The sequence below is a fragment of the Dipodomys spectabilis genome, unplaced genomic scaffold (genome assembly GCF_019054845.1).
Source record: "Dipodomys spectabilis isolate Male_0828 unplaced genomic scaffold, ASM1905484v1 ptg000331l, whole genome shotgun sequence".
NCBI classification, from domain to species: Eukaryota; Metazoa; Chordata; class Mammalia; order Rodentia; family Heteromyidae; genus Dipodomys; species Dipodomys spectabilis.
This window is the reverse complement of record NW_024871008.1, coordinates 224,533-245,445: the sequence shown is the minus strand read 5'-3', so window position 1 is coordinate 245,445 and position 20,913 is coordinate 224,533. Positions and strand designations below refer to the sequence as shown.

Here is a 20,913-nt window from a genome sequence, read left to right as displayed (position 1 = left end):
CACGCTTTCCTCCAGGTTTTGTGCAGTCAGACCAGCCCACTGCGTTTCCTCAGCAGTGAACTGAGGAGTAAACCCTGCCCAACACGGGCAGGCGGGTGCAGACTGCTGACACTTGTTTGGTTTTTTTTTTAGCTGTATTTTTTTTGTCTTTTCTTTTTTGGTACTGGGGATCGAACCCAGGACATTGCACTTGCTAGGCAAGTGCTTTGCCACTGAGCTACATCCCAGCCCGGCTGACACTTTCAAAAATGATTCCAGAGGAGACCTGATTATCAGTGTCTTGGGACTCCCCACTTGCCACCGCCCCCAGACTAACTGGGCTATTGCTCTAAGTCCACCCTCTCCTGGCCCCCTTCCTGGAGACTGGAGAGAGTGAGTGGATGGCTCGGACTCAGGCCACAACCCCTGAAGATGAGGGCCAGGTTAGAGTGGTCCCTATCACACTCCACAACGAATTCCATTAGTATCAGGCAGAATCTACTGGCTACATTTCACAGGATAAAAACCAAAGCCCAGACAGAGGCACACAGAAGCAGGCAGAATCCAGCAGCCCAATCTCAGCCTGACCCTGAGCACCTTCCCCCAGAGCGATGGCCCGAGAGTCTCCACAGCCTCAGAAGCTTCCTCTGAAAAGGAAGCCAGCAGTCTGCCAGCACACACAGGAGCTCAGCTAATGGTCCTTCTCATCACTGCGGGTGGCTAGAGGGTCTCCGGAGAGGAAGGCAGCAATGGCTGTGAGGCTGGGGGAGGGAGAATCCAGGACCTGGAGGGAGGGAATGTCTGGGGCCTGCCTGAGATCAGGGGCTGGGTGTGTGTGGGCCTCCCACTTGCCTGCTCAGGGCCTCTTGGCTCAGAAGAGCTGCCTGGAGGCTAAGGAGAGTTCTGCCCTTGGAATGGGGAGGGCTTCTCCACCTGGACTCTCACTAGTTTTCTGCACCCCAGGGCCTCACAGGGCACTGACACATTCCGTGGGAGGCTCTAGATGGCTGTCCAGTGCTGGGTGTACGATGACCAGATCTGGCTTTTCTGTCTTCAGTGCTTGAAGCTCCTGCTGTGACTGCCCACTGAGCTCCACAGAAGCTAGACTGCAGCCACATGCACACAACAGGGAAGGCGGGTCAGCAGTTAGAATCTGTGTGAGACTGGAGAACTTCTAGGGAGTAAAAGGCTATTGGGTTCACTGGCCCAGACTTCAGGCATGGGTAACTTGGTTCAGGCCTAGGGCCAGGGTGTCGGAAGATAGGTGTCTTCAAGCTGGAGCCTCAGATCTTCACGTGAGGTTGGGCATGTGAGCTGGGCATGTGGAGGGTGTCTTGGAGGGATTTCCCTTAAAGGTGCAGGAGAAACCCTCACAGCCTCTGGCCCCAGAGTAGGTAGGCTGTGCCTCAGCACCCCCCTTTACCTAAGTGTCTGCAGGATGCATCCTGGATGCCGCAGGACTGAACACAGGTAGGTCACCATGGGGCCTGTCAGCTGGCAGCCACTGAGGTCCAACGTGGTCAGGGCAGAACTGTGCCGGAGCAGTCCAACTAGGTACTGGAAGGCTCCCTGCAGGTCCAGCAGCTGCACCCTGGGGAGAGGGCTGACCTCAGGTACTGCTGGGGCTGGGGTCCCGTCCATCCCCTCCAGGCCGGGCCTCACCTGAGGGTCTGCACCTGGCACTTTGGCCAAGCCAGGCCCTCACTCAGCATCCGCATGCCTGCCTGGCTGAGCCGGTTCTGGAGGAGGTTCAGCTCTGTGAGGGAAGGGGCTGCCCTCAGGGCCTCCGAGAGGTCTTGGCAAACCACGTCGGGGAGTTTGCAGTGAGCCAGCCTGTGATCGAGAAGCAGGGGGACTTGTGTGCAGGCGCCTGGCCACTTCTCAGCGACATAGAGTGCCCACTCCTTGGTGGGCTGATGCTCAGTCAAGAGACGCATGGGCCTCTCTTAAATGTCCATCAGGTTGAGATGGGCCATTACTTGTTTAGTCAGCCAGTCCCTCATTGTTGGGCAGTTGTGCTGTTTTTTGTTTTTGTTTTTTAATCAACGTGCTGAGCATCTTCCTACACTCAGTACTGGTCGGATTGTTGAGTCGTCCTGGGCTTCTCACGTGAACTGGCAGCAGTCCAGCCCTTCGTCAAGCTAGTTTGCCATCTGGCTGTTAATGTACAACTATTCCTTTCCATCATGCTGCCAGTATCAGTCCCCATAGCTTCTATTTCTTTCTGCTCACTGGCTGGAAAGACACCTCATTCTAAGTACCTTCTGAGCCTCACTAAGCAACACCGAGCCTCTAAGGCAAAATCTGCCAGCTGCGTTTTACAGGGAGGAAACGAAAGCCCAGAGAGAGGCACCCAGCAGCAGGCCAGGGTCCGCAGCCAGCCTGAGCTTGGAGGCCGACTCCAGCCATCTCCCACAGCACTCAGAAGCACCATCTGGAGAGAAACTATACCCTTATCATCTCTGTCCTCCATGGTGGCAGCCAGTGGTCTTCCACCCAAATCAGCACAGACTGCTTTCTAGTGGCACCTAACTCAGCGATGGGTGCCTAACAGGCTCTAGCTTTCCCCATGAGCCTGACTTCTGTCTCTCCACAGGGCGCTGGGCTGTGAGGCTCCTCTCTCCCAGGAGCCAGGGCATGTGCACTCACGTCAAGCTTTGCAGCCCACACTGCGGATCAGCCATGGCCTCACAGAGTGGACGCAGCAGGGAAACTGGGAGATGTTTTGTGCTGGCTCGAGAACTGTCAAGAGAGAGAACAATGTGAGGCCCACTGTACCCTTTCTAGGCCCTTCTAGAAAGGGGTCCTTCCTATCTTAGCTTCTGCAGCGCTAGAGCTGGCTTTGCCACTCCTCCCCATGCCAAGTCAAGACCCTTCCACCTCAGTATCTTCCCCTGCCAAACCCAGAAATGGGTTCCCTGGGCCCAGCCTCTGTCAACACCCTAGCAGAGGCTGAGCACTGAGAACAGGTGCCGCTGGAGCCAAGTGCAAAGAAACTCTAGCACCAGCTTCATTTGGAGAGCTGAGGCTCTGGTGGAAGAGATGGGCAGTGGAGAGAGCACGGTGTAGGCTGGTTAAGGGGCCCTCCTGGGACCAATGGAAGCCTAAGCAAGCTGGGGGAACCAGGGTGCGTTTGAGGGCTGGCAACAAGCACAAAGCTCAGGGTAAAAGGGCATAGCTGCTGGGCGCGGGAGGCTCACACCTGACACCCTAGCTACTCAGGAGGCTGAGATCTGAGGGTTGCGGTTCAAAGCCAGCCCCAGCAGGTTTTGACTCTTATCTCCAATTGGCCAGTAAAAATTCTGAAGTGGAGATGTGGCTCAAGTGGTGGAACTCCATGTGGGCAGAGAAAGCTCAGGGATAGTGCCCAAGTTCTGAGTTCAAGCCCCAGGACCTGCATACACAGACAGACACACAGGCACACAGACACACACAGAGTATGTTATGAGAAGACAAGGAGGAGAAGCTGAGCTGTGTGGAGGCATGGCGGCTACGCTGACGGTGGAGGGGAGCGCGGGAGGAAACCTGGGGGAGATGAGCAGCCACCTTACAAGGGGGAGGGCAGAGCCAGCTCTCGGGTCCCTTTTGCGGTCTGGAGCAGCAGGCTCCGGGTCTGAACAGGCCTCCGGAGCCCCGACGGGCCCTACGGCCAGAGGGCGGCCCTGACCCGAAGACTCACCCCTGGAGCCGCTTCATCAGACTCTTCTTTTCCTTCTCCTGGGCGGCCACCAGCCTGCAGGCGCGCAGCCTCAGCGCCTGCCCCGCGGGGCAGCACCGCACGCAGTAGCTCAGGACCTCGAGGTCCATGCGGCTGAAGCGCACTCGCTCGAGCACCAGCTCGGGCAGGCCGCTCAGGGCCTGGCGCACGAAGGCGTCGTCCTGGGTCTCGTACAGGCAGTACAACAGCTGCAGCTGGAAGCAGTCCTCCTCCTCGTCCTCGCCGTCCTCCCGGTCCTCCCCGCCCTCCACCTCGCCCTCCGGGGCCGCCCCGCGCCGGCCCTGCTCCCGCACCCAGCGCAGGGCGTCCTGCTTCACGCGCTCGGGGACCGCGCAGCAGAAGTGGCGCTCGACGTCGCGCGTCCTCTCGGCGTTCAGCAGGCCGAAGAGGAAGCGCGTGGTGAGCGCCAGGTGCCCGCACCGCCGGGCGTCGGCCCGCAGGAGCGTCTCCGCGCCCGCGTCCTCCAGCAGGAAGGACAGCGCGGCCAGGAACTCCTGGAAGCTCCGGTCGACGAACTGGTAGGTGACCTCCGTCTCCAGCACGCCCAGCAGCTCCTTCTTGACCAGGAAGGGCGCCTGGACGCGGGAGCGGCGGAGCTCCAGGCGCTCCAGGTCGCCCTCGGAGAAGCGCGCGCGGCGCTGGAGGACGCCGTCCCGGGCCAGGCGGCACAGGCGGCGCAGCTCGGCCCGCGCGCGGGGCGCGTCGGCGCCCGCGGCGCCCGCGGCGCCCAGCTCGCTGGCCACGAAGAGCAGGTACACGGCCGAGGCGGTCCTGGCGGCGCGCGGCGGGTCCCCGCCCCGCGCCAGCTGCTGGCGCAGCACGGTGCACACGATCCAGCACACGAAGGGCACGAAGCAGAGCTCGAACAGCGTCTCCTGCTCCTTGACCAGGCGGTAGGCGCGCCGGGCCTGGGCCTCGTCCCGGAAGAACTTGAAGAAGTACTTCTTCCGGTCCCGGACGGAGAAGCCGCAGACGTCGGCGGCGCGGCAGGGCGCGCGCGGGCGGCCGGGCAGCGCCTCGGGCAGCGCGGCGCGCGCCGTCACCAGCAGCCGCGCGCCGGGCAGCAGCGCCCTGCCCAGCAGGCCCGCGAGCACGCGCGCGCCGCCCGCCGCCTCCAGCGGGTCGGCGCAGGGCGCGGCGTCGGGCGGCACCTCGTCCGCGCCGTCCAGGATGAAGAGCAGCCGCTGCGGCCGCGCCAGCATCTGCCGCACCGGAGCGCCGCGGTCCGGGCACTGCTCCAGGACCAGGTCGGCCAGGCTGCGCCCGCCCGGCCGCTCCAGCAGCTCGCGGCACGGCAGGAAGAAGGCGAAGTCCACCTGGCCCTGGTACAGCTTGCCCGCCGCCCAGTCGTACAGGATCTTCTTGGCCGCCATGGTCTTGCCGATGCCCGCCGGGCCCTGCAGCACCACGGTCAGCGGCCGCTGGCCCTCGTCGTCGCGGCGGAACAGCCGGTTGAAGGTGTGCGTGTCGGAGCGGCGCGCGCGCCCCGGCGCCGCCCCCGGGCCCGGCGCGGCCTCCGCGGCGCCCGGCGCGGCCTCGGCCGGCGCCAGCAGCAGCTTGGTGAAGCGCTCGGTGATCCTGACGGAGCGGGCGTTCCTCTCCTTCACCCGCGCGTGCTGCCGGAGCACGTGCGCGCGGTACTTCTTCTCGTACTCTGCGCGGGGCGGGAGGCGCGGGCCGTGGGCCTGGGGCCGGCGTCCGCCGCGGCCCGCCCGGCCCCCTCTCCCCCTCCCCACCGCACCCCCTTCCCGAGGCCCGCCGCGGCCGCCCCACGTGGGCCTGCCCCCGCCTCGGGCCCGGACCCGGGTGGCACCCGCGCGGCCCAGGGCGTCAGACCTACCGGACACGGAGAGCGCCGCCGAGGAGCTGGAGCCGAGCCCTGGAAGGGGAGCCTGCGGTGAGGAGCCCGCGCGCGGTGAGGAGGAGCCCGGGCGCAGCGAGGCCCGGGGCGGGCGCACCCGGGTGAGGAGCCCGCGGTGAGGCCCGGGGCGGGCGCACCGCGGTGAGGAGCCCGCGGTGAGGCCCGGGGCGGGCGCACCCGGGTGAGGAGCCCGCGGTGAGGCCCGGGGCGGGCGCACCCGGGTGAGGAGCCCGCGGTGAGGCCCGGGGCGGGCGCACCCGGGTGAGGAGCCCGCGGTGAGGCCCGGGGCGGGCGCACCCGGGTGAGGAGCCCGCGCGGTGAGGCCCGGGGCGGGCGCGCCGCGGGGCACGTGGAGCCGGGCTCACTGCGGCTCCTCCGGACCGGGGCGCCCCGTGGGGGTTTGCAGGTAAGTGGCAAGGTGTTTTTTCTGGAGAAGGGACACGGAGGGCTACGGGCAGCACAGCCCTGAGAACACCCCGGAGTCGTCGCGGAGGAAGATGGGCGCCGGCCCGGGGGCCCCTCCGCCTGCCCGCCGGCTCGCGTGCCCTGGAGCGCTCCTCCCGCCCGCGTGCCCAGGGGCGCCCCCCTCCGCCCCCCCCCCGCCCGCGTGCCCAGGGGCGCCCCCTCCGCCCCCCCCCCCGCCCGCGTGCCCTGGGGCGCCCCCCCGCCCCCCCCCCGCCCGCGTGCCCAGGGGCGCCCCCTCCGCCCCCCCCCCGCCCGCGTGCCCAGGGGCGCCCCCTCCGCCCCCCCCCCCGCCCGCGTGCCCAGGGGCGCCCCCCCGCCCCCCCCCCGCCCGCGTGCCCAGGGGCGCCCCCTCCGCCCCCCCCCGCCCGCGTGCCCTGGGGCGCCCCCTCCGCCCCCCCCCCCGCCCGCGTGCCCAGGGGCGCCCCCTCCGCCCCCCCCCCGCCCGCGTGCCCAGGGGCGCCCCCTCCGCCCCCCCCCCCCGCCCGCGTGCCCAGGGGCGCCCCCTCCGCCCCCCCCCCGCCCGCGTGCCCTGGGGCGCCCCCTCCGCCCCCCCCCCCCCCGCCCGCCTGCCCAGGGGCGCCCCCTCCGCCCCCCCCCCCCGCCCGCGTGCCCTGGGGCGCCCCCTCCGCCCCCCCCCCCCGCCCGCGTGCCCAGGGGCGCCCCCTCCGCCCCCCCCCGCCCGCGTGCCCAGGGGCGCCCCCTCCGCCCCCCCCCCCGCCCGCGTGCCCTGGGGCGCCCCCTCCGCCCCCCCCCCCGCCCGCGTGCCCAGGGGCGCCCCCTCCGCCCCCCCCCGCCCGCGTGCCCAGGGGCGCCCCCTCCACCCCCCGCCCGCGTGCCCAGGGGCGCCCCCTCCGCCCCCCCCCCCCGCGTGCCCAGGGGCGCCCCCTCCGCCCCCCGCCCGCCCCTGCCCGCCCCGGGCGCCCCAGCTCACGCTGCAGCCGCTGCTCCTTCAGACGCGCGGCCACGTCGCGCACGTCCGCCCTCTTGAGCGTCTTGCGGGCCACGTCCAGCGCCGGCTCTGGCCCGTAGAACTGGGTCAGCTGCTCCACGAGGTCCACGGCGTCTGCGCGCTCCAGCCGTCCCCAGGGGATGCTGCGGCCGTCCTCGGACGCATCCCGGAGCTTGTGCCGAAAGCGCTTCAGCTGCTCCTGGCTCAGGTCCTCCAGCGCAGCCAGGAGCAGCTCGCGGGCCACCGCCACGAGGGGCTGCACGCTGGGGGCGAGAGCGTGCATCGCATGCGAGGCCCCAGCCCGCCCGCTCCCATCCTGACCCAGGGCAGCTATCCATATGCACCCTGGGCTCGCAGAGCAAACTTGGATTAGGGTAAGGTCTTAGAAAGCCACTGGGATGGGGTGATGCCAGCTTGTTTTTTGGGGGGTGTTGCGTGTTCCAAGGCTTGAGCCCTTCACTGCTTTCACTGACCATTGCCTCCTGTCCTCCTCCTCCCTGTTACCTGGCTAGGACTGGTAAGCTCCAGATGAGGTCTTCCCGAGGCCCTGCTTTTGCCTTTCTCTGTCTGTCTGTCTGTCTGTCTGTCTGTCTGTCTCCCTCTCTCTCCACACCGCCCCCCCCCCCCCCTCCTGGGAGCCATCACAGCTCCTCAGCAGGGAGCAGACAGCCCAGGCTAGTTGTGAACTTTCTACAACAGGCAGGCCTACTGCCCACTTTGGTGTGCTTCTAGGAACAGACCCAATAATGCCCTGTGGGGGTACAGGTTCGGCTTAAGAAAGGGGGTATAAAGCCACAGGGAATGAGTGGGACCAGAGGCCCCCAGAACGGATGCTGCCCACTGGTGGTGACCACCGAGGGAGCTGTACTTACCTGGAGCAGGAGGCCCCTGCCTCATCCATGGAGGCTCAGTCCTTGGGTTTGGCACTCAGAGGAAGGGGCAGGATCAGGGAGGTGACCTTTCCCAGGCTGACTTGGCCAAGTCCTGGTAGTAGAGGTGTTCAGCCCCATCCATTCCAGCTCAGCTGGCACTGAGCTTCAGTTCAGTCACCAAGGTCAAGCTCAGTTTCTGTGGAACCTGCACACCCTTACCTTTAAATATGGAGCTTGTGACCTTTGGCTTCCTACTACTGTTATTCCCTTCGCATTAACACTCTTCCAGTGGGGCGTGGTATCCAGCTTGGCTGTGAACAAACAGGTTACTCAGAACCAATGGCATGGCTGCCCCAGAATCAAGATTCTGCAGCCAAGGCAAGGAAAAGGTTCCAGGGAACAAAAGCACCAGAGTAAAGGAGGAATTGTGTGCAGAATATTGGGAAAGAAAGGCTGTTACCTGGGCATGCAGAGGAGCTGGGGTAGGATGAGCTCTGCAGCTCCCCACATCTGGCCCAAGCAGGCTGATGGGTGGAGGTTTGCCTATGCCTGGTGTTTGTGACCTCCCCACCCAGGCCTCAAGTGTAGGGCTGAGTTTCCTGTGCGGCATGGCTGCATGGGGGTGTGGGCCTTCAGGGCATGACATTGTGTTGGTGTGACTGTATCTATGTCGGCTGGTCAACAACTTCCAAAGATAACAGGCCTGAATCCCTGGAAGCTGGGGATGTCCCTTTGCAAACCAAAAGGGACTTTGTGGCTGTGACTACATCGAGGAACTTGAGATAGAAGACAGTCTTGGATTACCAAAGTATACCCTAAGTGTTCTAAGCGCCAGAAGATGGAGGCAGGGAGTCTAGAATTGGAACATGGCAATGTTACATGGCTTTGATGATGGAGGAAGGAGCTACAAGCCAATAAACACAGAACATCTACTGGAGACGCAGTAGAACAGGCCAAGGGAGAGGTTTTCCTTGAAGCCTCTTGATGGAGTGCAGCTGAGACAGTTCCTGGATCTCAGCCCAGTGAACCTGAATTTGGACTTCTGGCCTCCGAACTGTGAGAGAAGCAATGTGTTACTTAGACCTCCACATTTGTTGTAGTTGTTACTGAGCAACAAGAAATGTGCCCAGACTCATTAGACCATCCTCTCTGGCCACAGGTTGCTCAATTCTCAACCCTGCTTCAATCAGGAGATGTAGGAGCTGCTCTTGAGGAGGGGCTCCCTGAGGTTGGAGTCTTGGGTACAAGCCCCAAACATCTGTGGTCTGAGGCAAGAGGCTGACCTCGGCACCAGTGTGTCTTGTCTACATGAGGAGGGTGAATGCCACAGCGCCTGGGCAGAGCGGGAAGGGTGTCCCTCTGGGGTTCTAGTCCTCTTGATGTGTTGGCCTTGGATTTGGCTCCTCTGACAGCGATTCTGCAGACAGAAGCAACAATCCTGACATCAAATGTGCTCTACAGTGTGGTGAGCATCGCTAGCACCTGGGCCAGAGCCTCTCTTGAAGATGCCAGGGTGCCTCTCGCTGCCCCCTTGTTGATTCCAAGTCCAGTCCCAACACCCCACACACTCCGCTCACTCCTCCAGGTGCAGACACGGCCACAAAGCATGGCTGTTTTGCTCAATGTACATCTAATTTTCTTTACAAACTCTTACAAACAAGTGCTCTGTCTGTCTTTTGTTAAGGTAGACGATTCAAAGCCAGAGTGCCTGAGAACCAGTCCTGGAGGCACTACCTAATAGCTGTGTGGCTTGGACTAATCACTTAACTTCTCTGTCCCATTTCCCCATCTGTAAAATGAAGCAGGATGAGAGTTTTGCAGCTGTAGTGCACACAGCTAGTATGCCTTGGCCATTTGCTGTCCCCAGCCAATGGTAGCTCCCCACTGCACAGTTTTTCAAAAGATGTGCATCTTCAGTCTTGAATGGCCTTGTTTCTAAACTGGCCTCAGGTCTGATTTTTCCCCCCTTTCTACGACCGTTTCCGCCTCTCCTTCCCCATTGTGGGGAGCACTGAGATGGTGGTGCCAAGTCCAAGGACCAGCTGTGCCAGCTCCTGGACTTTCTCCTGTGCTGTGGGACATACTGAGAGGGCTGAGAGCTGGGAACGCCCAGGTTGTGCTGGCTTTTCTGCCCAACTAGAGGGACCTTGCCTAGAATAGACTCTGTGCCCCACAGGCTCTTAGTGCTGGTTGATAATAGCCTTATAAACCGGTTGATAATGGAAACTTACATTTCCAGGGTCTGTGGACACAGGTGGGGTAAAAAGGGACTGGGAACAGAGGAGGGAATGAAGTAGTTAGTGCTGGGGGCTGGGGCTGGAGGGAGGTGAGCAGACAGGCATAGGGAATGGAGAAGGAAAGGGAGAGAAGCCAGTCTGAGCAGACAGGCCACTCTGGATGTGGTAGTTCAGGCTGCACTTCTCAGCAGAGTCCCTGCCCCACCTGAACTTTGGAAATCTAACACTGCACTTAGACTTCATCCTAAGCTCCTCTGAGGCCCCTCACCAGGGGCTCTGCTGCCAGGCAGGCCTCTCTGGAAACCTCATTGCCAGGTTTTTCCTTCATGGCAGCTACCAAGAACCTGTCTCCTGCCTGGAGAAGCTTAACAGACTCCTCCTCCTGCTCCTCCTCTTCTCTTCCTCCTCCTCCTCTTCCTCCTTCTTCCTCTACCTAGGAGAAAGAACCACAAAAGTTCTGTGACCTCTTTAGCAGAAATGGACCAGCAGAAGAGGAAATGGACCTACAGCTAACTCACCTTTTATACCAGAAAAGAAAGCAACACAGAAAAAATGGACACAATTTTGGAAAGAACACTACTTAAAATTGCTTAAGAAGAAATAAAAATGTTTGCATTTACAAGTTAAGAGCTTGAACTTAAAACTGTCATACAAAGAAAAGTCGACCCAATGGCTTTTCTGGTGGCCTATATCACCATACATCTCAGGAGAAACTCATATCCAGGGGCTACAGACTCAAAGGAGACACAAATGGAAAGCCTCTTCCCAACTCATCTGGCCAAGCCCATCAAATCTAGCACAAGCACACTAAGGTGAATGTCTGTGATGGATACAGACAGGAGAGATCCTCAGACTTTTCAGCCAACAGTCTGTAAGCAGTAAAGAGAACGAGATCATGAAGAAGGGATTTCTTGCAGGAGTCTAGGCTCTCTCAGCATCTAAAAGTCAATTAGTGGAACATATATACACACTGAAAAGGATGAACGTGATTTGATTATCTTAACAAATCTAGGAAAATCATATTATTCAACATGTTTCATGATTAGAAACCCTAAGCAAATCAGGAGAGGCTGTAGGAGATAGAATTCTTTTTTTTTTGGGGGGGGTCCGGTTGTGGGGCCTGAACTCTGGGCCTGGGCACTGTCCCTCAGCCCTTCAGCTCAAGGCTAGCACTCTACCACTTGAGCCACAGCGCCACTTCCGGCTTTTTTCTTTTTGCTTATGTGGTGCTGAGGTATCGAACCCAGGGCCTTAGGCATGCAAGGCAAGCTCTCTACCACTGAGCCATCTTCCCAGCCCGGGATAGAATTCTTGTATGCTGCAAGCAACAATACACACCAGGCAGCCTTTTGCCTGTTCACAGGTGCATCACCAGAAACTCTCTTTGTGGGTACACAGCAGGTAGGACTCACTGGGCTTTTCCAGTGGGTGCTACTTGCCAGGTAGCCCGCCAGCGTGGCTTCTACCAACATTATGTGTGGCTTGTGCCTGTCTTGCCCTCAGCCTGGGAAAAATGCCAATGGTTCCTGAGAAATGGAAATCTACCTGGCCCAAGTGCCTCAAGACTTCAGGCTACTTAAACCCAGGAGCTCTGCATTTCTAAGTCCCTTCTGCATGAAAAGACTAACATTTATTGAATTTGTACTTGTTATCAGCCAAGTATAGTCTCTTCCTTTCGTGCATCCACAGACTTGGCCCTCAGAAGGTAATGCTGCTTGTAGGGAAGTTCACAAGGCCTTACACATGCCTCTGTCTGAGGACATGTAGAGAGCTTTATTCAGCCAACCAAGCCAAGAGTTTTCTCCTGGAAACAAGTGTCCTGTGTGATGGCCCTCAGGATTGAAGCTGGTTCATCTACCAGCTTATTTCCCTTCAGACCTTAGATGACAGACAGGGATGAGTGGTGGCCTAGGCTTCTCCAAATTGCACTTAGCCCACGAGGCCAGTACTTTGTGTAGAGGGTGGTCTACATAGGTAAGACCTGCTGAAGCAGGACAAAGCAGGAAAGAAAGAAAGAAAAAGAAGCTGGGCCGGATGCCAGTGGCTCACACCTGTAATCCCAGTACTGAGGAGGCTGAGATTTGTGGACTGGTTCGAACTCATCCTGGGTAGGAAAGTGTGAGACTCTTATATCCAGTTAACCCCCAGAAAACCTGAAGTGGTGCTGTGGTTCAAAGTGGTAGAGCACTAGCCTTGAGCAAGAAAGCTCAAAGACACTTCCCAGGCCCTGAGTTCAAGCCCCACAGGGGGCGGAGGAGTTGGGCTCTGGGCTGGAATGGCCACAAGATGGAGCAGATCAAGTGGTGGTTCTGGCTCTCTGCACAAGATTTCTTCCTGGTTGCATTTAGAAATATAGAGTCTAGTTTTTGGTTTTTATTTTCTCTAGCTACTTTATGTCATTTTTACTCTAGCTCACTAACTTGTGTAATGTACTTGAAATTTTATTTCTAGTTCATCAAGATACAGGAAAAGAGACGCTTATTAGCAATCTGCCATCTTGGATATTCGATGATGACTTTTTAGATGTAACATGAAACAAAAATTGATAAATTGGGCCACAATGAAAGGAAAGTAGAGCTTGGATGTAGCTCTGTGGTAGAGTGCTTGCCATCATGCAGGCACAAATAGGTATGAACTTATAAAGAAAGTAAAGGAAAGAAAGGAAGGAGAGAGGGAGGAAGGGAGAAAGAAGGAACAGGCAAGAGAAAGTAAGAGAAAGATAGAAAGAAAGAAGAAAGGCACTGTCAAGCAAATGAAAATATAAGCACTGGGAAAATATTTGTAAAACATATGTTTAATAAAATATTTGTCCCCAATATAGAAAAAATGTACAACGGAACCAGGAGATAAGAATTCAGTTAAGATGACAGAGACCCCTTACTGAAGAAGAGACACAGGCAGCAAATAGTGCATGGAGAGATGCTCCACATTAGGGGAGTGAACATCGCAGAGTAGCGTGACACCTCTTTTGGAAAGGCTGAGGGTGTGAGCCACAGGAACCCTCCTTCATTACCGGTGTGAATGTGTAGTTGCGGGGGGGGGGGGGGGGCGCGGCACTTCAGAAGGAAGTTCCAAGTTCCTTATGAAGCTAAGCACAGGCTTACTCTATGATCCAGCAACTCTACTCCTATTCACCCAAATTAATTGAAAACGTATGTCTATATGAAATCTTTTTTTTTGGGGGAGGTCCTGTTGTGGGGCCTGAACTCAGGGCCTGGGCACTGTCCCTCAGCTCTTCAGCTCAAGGCTAGCACTCTACCACTTGAGCCACAGCTTTTTTTATGTGGTGCTGAGGAATCGAACCCAGGGCCTCATGCATGCAAGGCAAGCGCTCTACCACTGACCCACCTTCCCAGCCCGCTATATGAAATCTTGCACATGGATATTTATAGCAGTTTTAATTACTAGCAGTCCAGTGCCCTTCAGTGAGGAGTGAATGAACAGTGTTGCCTCTGGACGGGGATATTACATCACCAGGAAGAGGTTCAGCTCAAGAGGCAGCTGATGCCAAATTTTGGACTAAAACCCCTGAGGATTCCCAGAGGAGTTCACCAAAGCTGAACAGCCTCATCCTCAGACAGCCTCTCCCAAGGTTGGACCAGGCTCTCCTCAGCAGCAGGGTCCTTGGACCAGGCACATTCAGCGCCCTCTGTTTAGACCTCAGCGACCTGGGGGTGTGCGCACGCTGCCCTTCCCTTCCCCGGGGGTCCTGCCCCCCAGCCTCTGCCTGAAAAAGCAGCCTAGAGTGAAAGGCCATACTAGTTCTGCCTGTAATCCTAGCTACACAGGACGCTGAGATCTGAGGCTCGAAGTTCAAAGCCAGGCTAGGCATGAAAGTCTGTGAGACTTATCTCCAGTAAACTACTGAAAATCAACCAAACAAACAAAAAACCCAAAGTGGAGCTGTGGCTCAAGTGGTAGGTACTAGCCTGTGCAAAAAGCAGCTCAAGAACAGCACCCAGACCCTGAGTTCAAGCCCCAGGACTGGTTTGTTTGTTTTTAAGGAAAGCCATGCTTGAACCAGGATGGACCTTGAGGACCTTGGGCTGAGCGAATACATGTGACTCAGGAGGAAAAGCACTCACACGCGGTGCTTAGAACCGCCAGACCCCAGAGACAGTGGGTAGGGTGGAGGCAGCAGGAAGGGAAAGGGAAAAAGGAACTTTAGTTTGGGGAGAGGAGAACATTCTGGAGATGGATTGTGTTGATGGTTTCATGACGTATGAATAGGCGTAATATTCTTGAACTGTGCACTTAAACATGGCTAAATGGGAACATTTTGTGTCATGTGCATTTGTCCCATTAGGAAAAAGAGGGGGCTGTGGTGTGACTCCGTGGGGAAGTGCACGGGAGCATGGGGAAGGCCCTGGGTCCCCTCCCGTCGTGGGAAGGATGAAGGAGGCCACTGTATCGGCAATCGGATTAATTATTAGCCCAAGTGTTCTCCTCAGGACCTCTGCTCCCTTCTCACGCAAGGGCCACAGCTGCTCAAAAGGCTGGGGAACCTTTAGAGGACTTTGGAAGCTGAAAGAGCAGGGTCATAAAGTTTTATCAGCATCACAGCCACAGCCAACCCTTGCCACCCTCAGAGGGCAGGGGTCTGCCGTGTCCACCTCCGCCTGGCTGGGTCTGGACAGAACCCTGAACCCTCTTCAAGGTTGAAATTAATCATTATCCCCACGGGGACACCCTCGTGGCCATGGCGAAGAGTAGGCTCTTCCCTCTCGGCAGGCCTGAAACTCCAAGGTCAGGTGACCCTGCTGGTCTCCTCAGTGTTGCTAGTGCCTCTCACAGCCAGGACAAAGCCTGGGGGGCAGCAGCCAGGTGACCCCCGAAGCAAATGGCCTTGAGAGCACACAGAGCCCTCCTTGGGGGAGGCTGCTCAGGAGACCCTGCTACCCTGTAAGGGTGGGAGTGTGCTGGGGTGGGTGTGCTGGTTGCCCAGGCCCTGGGGTGGGTACTTCTGTTGCACTGGAGCCCTTTCCTGGCCTGGCTCCACCCTCTTCTTCTTTATATAGCCACAAGGCCCAGGGACCCTGTTCATCCACTCCTTGGGCTCCTAACAGCCCCACAGCCCCCTCCTACCCGGGATGCATGCAGGCCCGGGGTGCTCTGCAAGCAGCTCTGGGGAGCTCACTGACCCGGTCCGTCAAGCCGACTGCCCCCACCCTCTGCTCACGCTTCACCTCCTCAAAACCCTGGTGGCCCACGTTCCTCCCTTTGAGCACTCAGTGAGCAGCTGAACGGACTCCTGGCTTGGCCACTCTGGCCACCCTGTGACCCAGACTCTGCTCCTGGCCAACGTGGGCCTGGGCCTCCTCCTCTGCGAATGGGCATTTCCTACTTTCTCAGGCAGTTGTGAGTTTGACTACTGACACATTGAAGGCTGTACCTGAATGAGGCTCAACTTCCTGCCTCACACTACATGAATCAACTCAAATTAACTCAAAATGGACCAAAGACACATATCCAATAGCTAAATCCATAAGACTCAATAAAAAATTTTGTGATCTGCGGTTTGACGGTAAATTCTTCAATATGACATTCAAAGCATGAACTACAAAAGAGAAAAGATAAATTGTGTCTCACCAGGATTGAGACCTTTGGTGCATCAAAGGACACTGTCAAGACACTAGAAAGACAGTCGTGGAATGGGAAAATATTTGCAAGTCATATATTGATAAGAGATTAATATCTAGATTTTACAAAAAAGCTCCTAAAACTCAGCAACAAACTTTTAAAATGAGTGAAAGGATTTTTGTGAAGAGACCAAGACTGACAGAAGCTGTAGGCTTCTCAACACAGAACCTGCAAGTAGGTTCTTACAAATCTCCTCTCTCTCTTCCTTCCTGGTAAAAAAATCACTGGAAATATTTGTCTGTGGAACTTTGCTTAAGGCAGATCTTCAGCTACATTTTTTTTTTCTTTGTGAGGAGCTAGACCATCATCAAATGCAAGCTAGCAGTGTGACCAGTGAGACAGAGCCTCACTCCGTGAACTGCATTGGTTCCACTGGGAATCCTAGCGCCTTGTGTCAAGGACTCTGATGTGGAGAATCAGGTGATGCACACACTGCTGGAGGTCTCAAAGTGGGGCAAAACTGTGTTTTCTGTTCACCAGGGCTTTGCCTTTGTCTAGTGTGTTAATGAGAGATGGGAGTCATCTGCTGTCACAGAAGATCATGGCAGAATGATTTCTACCCAGGTTTTAGATAATAATTTCATTACAGCCTAAAGCGGACCAAGGGTGAACTAAGGATGTTGGGTTTCTCACTTGACTTGGCCCATGACTTTGAATGGGAGTGTTAGGGCAGGGGACTCTGCTACCCAGCACTGCTACACAGCCGTCTGCCTCCTCCCCTCCTGATTGAGGCTTAGCACTTCTAAACCCCAGCACGAATCAGGAAACACCCATGAAGAGGTAAAAGTGGCTTCAGTTCTAAGAGGGGGTGCAGGGATCTTCTTCCAGGCCAGGAAAGTTGAAAGGAGAAGACATCCAGGCCATTGGGAAGGAGCTGACACCAATAGAACAAAAAGTGGAATTTTCTACTAGGAAGCTTAGAAAACAACCGGAAAGGAAGGAAATGAACAGCAGAGGTAAAGAACAGTGTCAGAAGAGGAGCTTTAGATGAGACATACATGAAGCTGGAGTCCAAGGGTGTGGTCAGGCCTTGGGGAGAAGAATCCTGCACGACCATGGTGACGAGGATGGGCAGGTCAAGGGTGATGGAAGGAGGGTGAGAGGAGGAGGACGATAGAGACAGCACCGAGGGTGAGAGGAGGAGGACGATAGAGACAACATCGAGGGTGAGAGGAGGAGGACGGTGGAGACAGCACCGAGGGTGAGAGGAGGAGGATGATAGAGACAGCACCGAGGGTGAGAGGAGGAGGACGATAGAGACAACATCGAGGGTGAGAGGAGGAGGACGGTGGAGACAGCACCGAGGGTGAGAGGAGGAGGATGATAGAGACAACACTGAGGAGGAGGACGATAGAGACAACACCGAGGGTGAGAGGAGGAGGACGGTGGAGACAGCACCGAGGGTGAGAGGAGGAGGACGATAGAGACAACATCGAGGGTGAGAGGAGGAGGACGGTGGAGACAGCACCGAGGGTGAGAGGAGGAGGATGATAGAGACAACACCGAGGGCGAGAGGAGGAGGATGATAGAGACAACACTGAGGAGGAGGACGATAGAGACAACACCGAGGGTGAGAGGAGGAGGATGATAGAGACAACACTGAGGAGGAGGACGATAGAGACAACACCGAGGGCGAGAGGAGGAGGACGATAGAGACAACACCGAGGGTGAGAGGAGGAGGATGATAGAGACAACACTGAGGAGGAGGACGATAGAGACAACACCGAGGGCGAGAGGAGGAGGATGATAGAGACAACACTGAGGAGGAGGATGATAGAGACAACACTGAGGAGGAGGATGATAGAGACAACGCCGAGGGCGAGAGGAGGAGGATGATAGAGACAACACCGAGGGTAAGAGGAGGAGGACGATAGAGACAACACTGAGGGCGAGAGGAGGAGGATGGTGGAGATAGCACTGAGGGTGAGAGGAGGAGGACGATAGAGACAACACCAAGGGTGAGAGGAGTAGGATGATAGAGACAGCACCGAGGGTGAGAGGAGGAGGATGGTGGAGACAGCACCGAGGGTGAGAGGAGGAGGACGATAGAGACAACATCGAGGGTGAGAGGAGGAGGAGGATGATAGAGACAACACCCAGGGTGAGAGGAGGAAGATGATAGAGACAACACCGAGGGTGAGAGGAGGAGGATGATAGATACAACACCGAGGGTGAGAGGAGGAGGATGATAGATACAACACCGAGGAGGAGGACGATAGAGACAACACCGAGGGTGAGAGGAGGAGGACGGTGGAGACAGCACTGAGGGTGAGAGGAGGAGGATGATAGAGACAACACCGAGGGTGAGAGGAGTAGGATGATAGAGACAGCACCGAGGGTGAGAGGAGGAGGATGATAGAGACAACACTGAGGAGGAGGACGATAGAGACAACGCCGAGGGTGAGAGGAGGAGGATGATAGAGACAACACCGAGGGTAAGAGGAGGAGGACGATAGAGACAACACTGAGGGTGAGAGGAGGAGGACGGTGGAGACAGCACTGAGGGTGAGAGGAGGATGATAGAGACAACACTGAGGGTAAGAGGAGGAGGACGATAGAGACAACACAGGGTGAGAGGAGGAGGACGGTGGAGACAGCACTGAGGGTGAGAGGAGGATGATAGAGACAACACTGAGGAGGAGGACGATAGAGACAACACTGAGGGTGAGAGGAGGAGGATGATAGAGACAACACCAAGGGTGAAAGGAGGACGACGTTGGAGATAGCACCGAGGGTGAGAGGAGGATGATAGAGACAACACTGAGGAGGAGGACGGTGGAGACAGCACCAATGGCTCGGAGGGCGAGAGGAGGACAGTACTTGAGCAAAAGAAGTTCGGGGACAGCTCCCAGGCCTTGAGTTCAAGCCCCAGGACTGGCAACAAAAAATCTTTCTATATCTGAGTCTATATCTCTTTCTCTCTGTGTGTAAAATGTTTCTGGGAAACCTGATCTCAGTGTAGTTAACTACAGATTTCCCAAGTCCTAAAGGTCTTGATTTGTCATTGACCAACAAGGTCTGGAACTCAAGCCCAGGACTGACAGCCACAGCTGCCAGAATGCAGCACAGGAGGAGCAGGCAGCGAGGCCCTGCTCCCGAGGTGATAGAGAACACAGGGAGGAGGTAGATGCACAAGGCACTCAAGGCTTGGTGGTGGAGGGCCAGGCAATGAGCACAAGTGTCAGACTCAGAGCTCAATCCAGTTTCACACAAAAGAAAGATAAAAAGCTGTTCCAATAGCTGGGTAAAGATGGCTCACACCTGTAATCCTCATTATTCAGGAGGCTGAGATCTGAGGATGGCAGTTCAAATTCAGGGAACAGGGAAAGACTGAAGCCAGGAGGAGCAGCACTGGTCAGGAGGAGCACTGGTCAGGAGCAGCACTGGTCAGGAGGAGCAGGACTGGTCAGGAGGAGCAGCACTGGTCAGGAGGAGCACTGGTCAGGAGCAGCACTGGTCAGGAGGAGCAGCACTGGTCAGGAGGAGCGCTGGTCAGGAGCACCACTGGTCAGGAGCAGCACTGGTCAGGAGCAGCACTGGTCAGGAGGAGCAGCACTGGTCAGGAGGAGCAGCACTGGTCAGGAGCAGCACTGGTCAGGAGGAGCAGCACTGGTCAGGAGCAGCACTGGTCAGGAGCAGCACTGGTCAGGAGGAGCACTGGTCAGGAGCAGCACTGGTCAGGAGGAGCAGCACTGGTCAGGAGCAGCACTGGTCAGGAGCAGCACTGGTCAGGAGCAGCACTGGTCAGGAGGAGCAGCACTGGTCAAGAGCAGCACTGGTCAGGAGGAGCAGCACTGGTCAGGAGGAGCAGCACTGGTCAGGAGCAGCACTGGTCAGGAGGAGCAGCACTGGTCAGGAGGAGCAGCACTGGTCAGGAGGAGCAGCACTGGTCAGGAGGAGCACTGGTCAGGAGGAGCAGCACTGGTCAGGAGCAGCACTGGTCAGGAGCAGCACTGGTCAGGAGGAGCAGCACTGGTCAGGAGCAGCACTGGTCAGGAGGAGCACTGGTCAGGAGCAGCACTGGTCAGGAGGAGCAGCACTGGTCAGGAGCAGCACTGATCAGGAGCAGCACTGGTCAGGAGGAGCAGCACTGGTCAGGAGCAGCACTGGTCAGGAGCAGCACTGGTCAGGAGCAGCACTGGTCAGGAGGAGCAGCACTGGTCAGGAGCAGCACTGGTCAGGAGGAGCAGCACTGGTCAGGAGGAGCAGCACTGGTCAGGAGCAGCACTGGTCAGGAGGAGCACTGGTCAGGAGCAGCACTGGTCAGGAGCAGCACTGGTCAGGAGGAGCAGCACTGGTCAGGAGGAGCAGCACTGGTCAGGAGGAGCAGCACTGGTCAGGAGCAGCACTGGTCAGGAGGAGCACTGGTCAGGAGCAGCACTGGTCAGGAGGAGCAGCACTGGTCAGGAGGAGCAGCACTGGTCAGGAGCAGCACTGGTCAGGAGGAGCAGCACTGGTCAGGAGGAGCAGCACTGGTCAGGAGCAGCACTGATCAGGAGGAGCACTGGTCAGGAGCAGCACTGGTCAGGAGCAGCACTGGTCAGGAGCAGCACTGGTCAGGAGGAGCAGCACTGGTCAGGAGGAGCAGCACTGGTCAGGAGGAGCAGCACTGGTCAGGAGGAGCACTGGTCAGGAGGAGCAGCACTGGTCAGGAGCAGCACTGGTCAGGAGGAGCACTGGTCAGGAGCAGCACTGGTCAGGAGCAGCACTGGTCAGGAGCAGCACTGGTCAGGAGGAGCAGCACTGGTCAGGAGCAGCACTGGTCAGGAGCAGCACTGGTCAGGAGCAGCACTGGTCAGGAGCAGCACTGGTCAGGAGGAGCGCTGGTCAGGAGGAGCAGCACTGGTCAGGAGGAGCAGCACTGGTCAGGAGGAGCGCTGGTCAGGAGGAGCAGCACTGGTCAGGAGGAGCGCTGGTCAGGAGGAGCAGCACTGGTCAGGAGGAGCAGCACTGGTCAGGAGGAGCAGCACTGGTCAGGAGGATCAGCACTGGTCAGGAGGAGCAGCACTGGTCAGGAGCAGCACTGGTCAGGAGGAGCACTGGTCAGGAGCAGCACTGGTCAGGAGGAGCAGCACTGGTCAGGAGGAGCAGCACTGGTCAGGAGCAGCACTGGTCAGGAGGAGCAGCACTGGTCAGGAGGAGCAGCACTGGTCAGGAGCAGCACTGGTCAGGAGGAGCAGCACTGGTCAGGA

General features: G+C 57.8%; 1 protein-coding gene across 2 annotated transcripts; it reads right to left on the bottom strand.

Annotated features, from left to right (window-relative positions):
* Positions 1-207: 207 nt before the first annotated feature.
* Nlrp6 (NLR family pyrin domain containing 6) lies at positions 208-10,702 on the bottom strand. 2 transcript variants are annotated; one of them, XM_042665567.1, is made up of 8 exons: positions 7,845-10,699; positions 6,955-7,235; positions 5,538-5,576; positions 3,659-5,351; positions 2,629-2,721; positions 1,642-1,812; positions 1,403-1,570; positions 208-1,085 (listed from the first exon to the last, which is right to left on the bottom strand). In XM_042665567.1, exons 1-8 carry the CDS (start codon positions 7,871-7,873, stop codon positions 947-949), a joined length of 2,613 nt encoding a protein of 870 aa, XP_042521501.1. In that variant the 5' UTR covers positions 7,874-10,699; the 3' UTR covers positions 208-946. The 2 variants fall into 2 exon arrangements, with proteins under 2 accessions (XP_042521501.1, XP_042521502.1); XM_042665568.1 differs by lacking the exon at positions 1,403-1,570 and having other exon boundaries at positions 7,845-10,702.
* Positions 10,703-20,913: the final 10,211 nt, after the last annotated feature.